Below are 7,130 nucleotides of genomic sequence, written 5' to 3'. Positions count from 1 at the left end.
GAACAGTTTAATTATTGACATTCTGTTCAGTTATGTTTTTATTCAATGTGTTTATAAACTGAAATATTTTGGAGTGCTATTTTTTTCAACAAACGACTTTTTTGTTTGTTTTTTGTGGTGGAACCGGAATGGATTCATGACATTTACATATAAGTTTTCAAATTCGACTTGAATCTTAAGGCAACCCTGTATTTCCTGTGAACAATATGGCTTCCAGATACCAGGGAGAATGACTTGTGTTGACCTTTAGATCGGTGATTCCCAACCTTGGCATATATTTTAAGTTTGAAAAATCGCACGGCACACAACCAAACAGAATTGTGACAAAAAGAGGATACATATAATAATAATAATAATAATAATAATAATAATACATTTTATTTAGAAGCACCTTTCAAAACACTCAAGGACACTTTACAATCAGGAACAAGAACAATAAAACCACAGTGCGGGTGAGCAGATTTCATGTCAATTTCATACTTTTTGCCATCTCATAGAAGATCATTTATTTGTTCTTTCTGTCACTATGAATTGCTGGCATAGATCGAGAGGCTCAGATACATGATTTGTTATTAATAAATAATTTTCTCACCAACAACGTTTTTTGTTCGAACTCACACGGCACACTAATATGCCCCAGCACAATGGGTGGGAATCACTGCTTTAAAGGTTCCGCCAGCTGAAAAAAGGGGAGTCGGCATACCAGATACTTTTGGGTGCTTATATTCACTTTCAATCATTCATCGGCAGGTTCTTGACCACCTCTGTTACTCTTTAACCACTCTATCTGAGATAGCCACTTTGTATGTGCTCTCCTCTCACCCAAAACAGGTGGGAGCGCTACTGAGGAGTTGAATGATTAAGCCAAGGCCGTTTTCCTAAGCCAAAGCTGCAATTGTATTTATTTTTTGGAGGGGGAGGTGGGGGGTTCCGCCACAGAGTCTGACAGTTTGAATTTTGAGACTCCACCTTCTGCCGCCTATATGAACGATTGGGTCCGTTGACGGCACAACGAGAGGACAACGAGAAGACATGCCTTCGGCCGGACTGGAGATACTCGGAGTGGCGCTGGCCGTCCTGGGATGGATCCTGGGCCTGACGTCATGCGTTCTGCCAATGTGGAGAGTGTCGGCCTTCATCGGCGTCAACATTGTCACGGCGCAGACCATCTGGGAGGGTATCTGGATGAATTGCGTTGTGCAGAGCACGGGTCAGATGCAGTGTAAGATCCACGACTCCATGTTGGCCCTCAGCGGCGATCTACAGGCCGCCCGGGCTCTCACCATCATCTCCATAGTGGTGGGCCTGTTGGGGATTCTGATGTCCATGATGGGGGCCAAGTGCACCAATTGTGTGGAGGAGGAGCGGGCCAAAGCTCGGGTGATGGTCGGGGCTGGGGCGGCGTTCATCTTGGCATCTGTGACCCAGCTCATCCCGGTATCGTGGTCGGCCAACGCCATCATCATGGAGTTCTACAATCCCGTCATCCCTGAGGCCCAGAAGAGGGAGATCGGTGCAGCTCTGTATGCCGGCTGGGCCGCCGCCGCCTTCCTGCTCCTGGGCGGGGGCATCCTGTGCTCCAGCTGCCCCCCGCAGCCCGAGAAGAGGTACGGGCCCCCATCAAAGATCATGTACCCAGCGAGCAGATCCATCCCTCCGAGTGGCTATGAACAGAGAAACTACGTCTAATGCGGCTTTTAATGAACAGTTTCGAACTTTGTACCTGTGACCGTGTTCCAAACTTCACTGAATTTTGATATGCTGTTTGTGAAGTGACCTGTTCCCACTGAAGAGGAAGTAGTATTTGGTGTCAAACTATGTTGGCGTGGACCCATCTCAGCTGATAAAGATATTAGTATGTCGGCAAAGGCGTTCGAGTTCATTTTTCTTTTAAAAAAATCAAATCGTGGCAATGTTGGAAGATCATTTTGAAGTGTTTTGTCATCAAACTGTAGTTTGTGGTTGAAGCTGGGGATGCACCGATACCTGTATCGGTATCGGTGCCGTCTGTAATCAGACTCGAAAAAATCAACAGCACTTTCCCATCTTGGCAGGTGAAGGAGGCCATGTTAGCCAAGTCGAGATGTATTACGATGAACACTGATGAAAACACTTTGTTTGCTCGCTCTGCAAAATGAATGATAAACTCTATTCGACTGAAGTTCTCGAGTCCCAGCTCTGCTCCGGCCGAGCCAGTTGCATGTGATATTTGAGCGGAACTTAGGCTGTGACCTAGAAGGGTTTTGTTTTGTAACCAGATTTGATTAAAAGAAAACACAGTTTCATCATAAATATTTTAATTTCTATCTGCAAACTCTCATAACGTAAGTGAAGGAATAATTGTGCGTACTCCTATCTTCACATGTTTTTAGTTATCATACATCCTTTGTATTCATGTGTTTGTTTCCCACATATTCTTATATTAATGATGATTGTTTTTGCTGGCTATGAGCAAAGTAAGAACTGCTTGCTGATAAGAATCACTTCCCCCATAGCAGATGGTTTCACGTGCCCAGATTATTCATATATTGAAATAAATCTTCATGTTTCCGACCACACTACCACCCCCGATCCCTATGTTGGAAACACCCATGTAACTAGGACCACCTGAAGCGAATAAAAGGGATATCCGCGGAAGAATCAGTTGGGCAACGTTGATAGAAACAACTCGACTGTTTCTCTGCGTATCACCCTGGCGCCAGTGTCAAGAGTCATCCTTTCTGTTTTATGAATGTCTAATTGATAAACGTGACAGGAAGTATTTGTAGTCACTCATAAAAAAGTGGTATCGTTGCATGCCTAGTTTGAACAACCATTTAAGTAAATTCTGAACATTTTGCGGTAGCGTCACTTATTTAGTTTTTTGCTGTTGGTGGAAGGGGTTGGTCCCTATCGAACGGAATTTTTTTGTGATTATCAACTCACAGTTCGTTTTCAAGCAAAAGTCTGTAATGTACACTATGTTTACTTTGTATTAAAGATTTGTTTGGATGGTGAATGCCTGAATCTTCATTGTTTATTTTAGGACCCTTGACACTACAAAAGTCTGTACAAAGGGTCTGAGGTTGGACTCCAATCAAGACATTTGGCGATCACAAAATTCTTCCAACTTTGTGGGAACAGTTTGTAGGTGGGTAGCTTGACCTGAGCCACTACTCAATCACGGTTTTTAAGTTCAAAATGTGTTTCTGGAATGTAAACGGTATTTTTCATTTCAACTGAAAACTCTTCAGAAGTACTTTGAACCAAATGGGGGCTTCTGCAGCATCAGAGCAGCCGTCTACCTGACTGTTTGCTCCCCGAGATAACAAAAATGTTCGTCAGCTCCTTAACAAAGAACTTGCTTTATGGTTGAGAGAAAGGAAGGGGGTAAGGGGAGGACAGAAGGCAGACAGTGGTGGTGGTGGTGGTGGGGAGGTGGCTCCATTTCTAGAGAGACGGTCACTCCGCCAAAAGAATTCCAAGGGCATCCCACAGACACACAGCGATTAAAGGCCATAAAACACTGTTTGCTGGCATGTGAAGAGTGCCCGGGCCAAGTGTGAGAAAGCTCTTGAGTCCTGGCCCATAACCGTTATGTGCGAGTACGAAACTCCTCACGCTGTAAAATATTCAAATCCCAATTTCTGTAAATGCCTCGTCTTCAATGCTCATATGACATTTGTTCCCTAAATCCCAAACTACATTGAAAATAAAACTTCCTTCCTTTTGAAATCCATGTTGGACTTCCTCCTTCTTCACTGCCAACCACTGAAATTCTCTGTCGGTGATCACATGCACTCATGGGGCTTTCGGTAGGGAGTGCCTCCATGATTGCTCACCGCCATGTTCAATCAACACGTCACTCGACAATCGTAACGTGTGCAAATGTTGAACGAAACTGCACAATCATTTATACTCACACCGGCAGCCAATGTAATGTATCTAGCATCAATTCTGAAAGAATAAAGCCATATCGTTTCCAGCCAAAGCTATGAAATACGTCTCCCAAGTGATGAGAAGGATGCAACCTAAGACGCTCTATTTTTTTTCTTTTTTGCCGCAAAACACACTTTGGGTGAACTAGCAATCCAGGGAGTGCTCTTTCGTTCACGAGTCATAATGATGAAAAATGGAAAGATGTATCCCTCAACGGCTTCATTAACAAGTGCGGCTCCACTCGTTATCTTCCTAAGAGCCGTAGCCATAACAGCGGCGGCACTGGTGACTCGGATCCTCCCTTGAGCCCTGAAGCTAATCTCCCGCCTCTGGCTCTGGCATTATTTTCACCTGCACGGCTGTCTCAGTTCCAACTGTATTACCGCTCCTTGTCCCGGAAATGTTCACAAACGTGTGCCATGCCTGCCTGTATTGTTTGTCTACTGCCTGCACGGGATGGACAAAACTTGCATAAGTACACTTTGCAAATTTTTGCTCTGCATTATGGCATAGTTTTTCTTTGCGTCCTCCGTGTTGTCCAATTTGTGTCTATTGTCTAGCAGTAATTTAAACACATTACATCTCATTGGAATTATCACGGATGTACCCGTGTGTGGAATATGTTGTCATAAAAGTGAAATAAATCAAGAAAGAAGTGTATTTTGCGTTTTTCCAAGCTAAATGCTTTAAATTGCTGCCAATCAAGCTATCCATGAAAAGCTAACAAAGCCCTCCTTTAATTGTTGTGTTGGGACAAATGCATGCTTCCATTTTTGTGGGGACGGTTCAATAAAGATGCTTAACTTGGAAGTTACATCTGAATACTGTACCAGTAGCGTACTTTTCCTACCAAAAACACAGACAAAACAAGAAGTGGGCTCTTATGAATCATTTTTTGGCACCCTTTGCAATGGAAATTCTGATTAGCGAAACCAAATGAAGCAAACTGTAGCAGGAAAGAGGGGGCTAAGTGACTGTACGAATGACAAATAGATACATTCAATGTACACACTTAAAACTGCTGGGTCAAATTGTAACCCAAAATGGGTGAAATAGGTGCCATTGCGTGGGGTCCAAAAGAGACAGAGCCAATGCTCGGTTATCCAGTGCACCGGCTTCAGGATTTGACCAAGCACATGTGGTCAAGATTTTTATCAAACAAGAGGGGAATGAAGTACACTTTCTTTAAGCACTGTTCAGTTGTATTTAATTTAAGTACAGTACATCTGAATTTTACGGATAAAACCCCAACCTTTGTATTTATATATTTATCTTTACTGTATTTTACGGTTGGTGCTACTTGAAATGCAGCTCGGACAAAAACGTCTTGGACATTGTGTTATTGTCAGATTTTTGTGATGATACGTCTCAATCACATCTGAGAATTTATTGGCCCGAAGCTAAGGCGAGAAGGAGGAGTTTTAAAGAGCACCACATGCTACTTTATCGCCGATTCTTATGCTGACCGCAATTTGAGAATCACTGCGTTACAGACGTCCTTAAGATTACTGTATAAAAAACCCTGTGATGAAACCTGTTTAGGACCAGAGAATATGCCCTCAGCCAAAGTGTTATGCGCCTTCCACACTTGTGATAAAAGGCCTCATTGTGTGTGGCCCGGTGGGGCCATTGTGAAAGCTGAGAGCAGAGCTTCTTCTTCTCCCCCGTTCTTCCTCCCCCTTTTGTGGTGATGTCAGCTCCTCCGAGGACTCCTCCCATCCACCTGAGCCTACTTTATAAAGCATAGTGCTCCTGTTGGGGCTGCACACACACACACAAACACAAACACACACGCAGCGCCAACTTCCTCAAGAGTTTCTCCGGCGTGACGTTGGTGGAAGAGCTGCAGGATGTCCGTCGGCCTGGAATTGCTGGGCATCTCCCTGTGCATCCTGGGATGGATCATCGGCATTGTGTCATGCGCCTTGCCCATGTGGCGGGTGACGGCATTCATCGGCAGCAACATCGTGACGGCGCAGATCATCTGGGAGGGCCTGTGGATGACCTGCGTGGTTCAGAGCACGGGCCAGATGCAGTGCAAGGTCTACGACTCCATGCTGGCCCTGTCGCAGGACCTGCAGGCCGCCCGCGCCCTCACCGTCATTTCCATCTTGCTCGCCATTATAGCCGTGTTGATCGCCATCACCGGCGCCAAGTGCACCAACTGCATCGAAGAGGAGGCATCCAAAGCCAAGGTGATGATCGTCTCCGGAGTGTTCTTCATCGTGTCGGGCGTCATGCAGCTCATTCCCGTCTCCTGGTCGGCCAACACCATCATCCGGGACTTCTACAACCCCTTGCTGACTGACGCCCAAAGGCGGGAACTGGGCGCCGCGCTCTACATCGGATGGGCGGCTGCCGCCCTCCTGATCCTGGGTGGCGGATTGCTCTGCTGCTCGTGCCCGCCCAGGGAGGCCCGCTACAACAATTCCCGAATGGCGTACTCGGCCTCCAGGTCGGCAGGAGGCCAGGGGGTGGAGAGGAAAGACTACGTGTGAGTGAGGACGTGGACACAAAGACTGGAAGGCCGTTGCCACCAGGACATGATGAAAAACATTGCAACATGCATTCGTCGATGTGTACATTTTTACCCAACTGTGAGTCTCACGTGTGTGACTTGCTTATTACTCACTAAATGTTTTCCCAAACTGTATTGAGCCAAGGCTCATATTTTATTCAGAAAAATCTCGTAGCCCATCACCAAAAATGAATAAACAAGAACAGCTTTCAGGTGGAATTAAAAGAAATTTAAATTGAATCCTAGCAAGATTTTGTTTTCCAGTCCAAAGTAGTATGTATGTATGTATGTGTGTGTGTATATGTGTATTTAAATATATATATATATATATATATATATATATATATATATATATATATATATATATATATATATATATATATATATATATATATAGGTGGCCCGGTAGTCCAGTGGTTAGCACGTGGGCTTCACAGTGCAGAGGTACCGGGTTCGATTCCAGCTCCGGCCTCCCTGTGTGGAGTTTGCGTGTTCTCCCCGGGCCTGCGTGGGTTTTCTCCGGGTGCTCCGGTTTCCTCCCACATTCCAAAAACATGCGTGGCAGGCTGATTGAACACTCTAAATTGTCCCTAGGTGTGAGTGTGAGTGCGAATGGTTGTTCGTCTCTGTGTGCCCTGCGATTGGCTGGCAACCGATTCAGGGTGTCCCCCGCCTACTGCCCGAAGACAGCTGG

General features: G+C 45.3%; 1 protein-coding gene across 1 annotated transcript; it reads left to right on the top strand.

The window, feature by feature from the left end:
* Positions 1-434: 434 nt before the first annotated feature.
* On the top strand, positions 435-6,727 carry LOC127609280 (claudin-3-like). Its single transcript, XM_052079130.1, has 2 exons — positions 435-1,523; positions 5,768-6,727. Exons 1-2 carry the CDS (start codon positions 1,033-1,035, stop codon positions 6,414-6,416), a joined length of 1,140 nt encoding a protein of 379 aa, XP_051935090.1. The 5' UTR covers positions 435-1,032; the 3' UTR covers positions 6,417-6,727.
* Positions 6,728-7,130: the final 403 nt, after the last annotated feature.

The sequence above is a fragment of the Hippocampus zosterae genome, chromosome 10, assembly GCF_025434085.1.
Source record: "Hippocampus zosterae strain Florida chromosome 10, ASM2543408v3, whole genome shotgun sequence".
NCBI classification, from domain to species: domain Eukaryota; kingdom Metazoa; phylum Chordata; class Actinopteri; order Syngnathiformes; family Syngnathidae; genus Hippocampus; species Hippocampus zosterae.
This window is presented reverse-complemented; position numbering and strand designations above follow the sequence as displayed.

What these genes read in the sequence shown, in the direction of transcription:
- LOC127609280 (XM_052079130.1), top strand. Translation starts at nt 1,033, where the DNA reads ATGCCTTCGGCCGGACTGGAGATACTCGGAGTGGCGCTGGCCGTCCTG. An exon ending in AGGGAGATCGGTGCAGCTCT is followed by an intron (nt 1,524 to 5,767) that starts GTATGCCGGCTG and finishes GAAGAGCTGCAG; the next exon opens with GATGTCCGTCGGCCTGGAAT.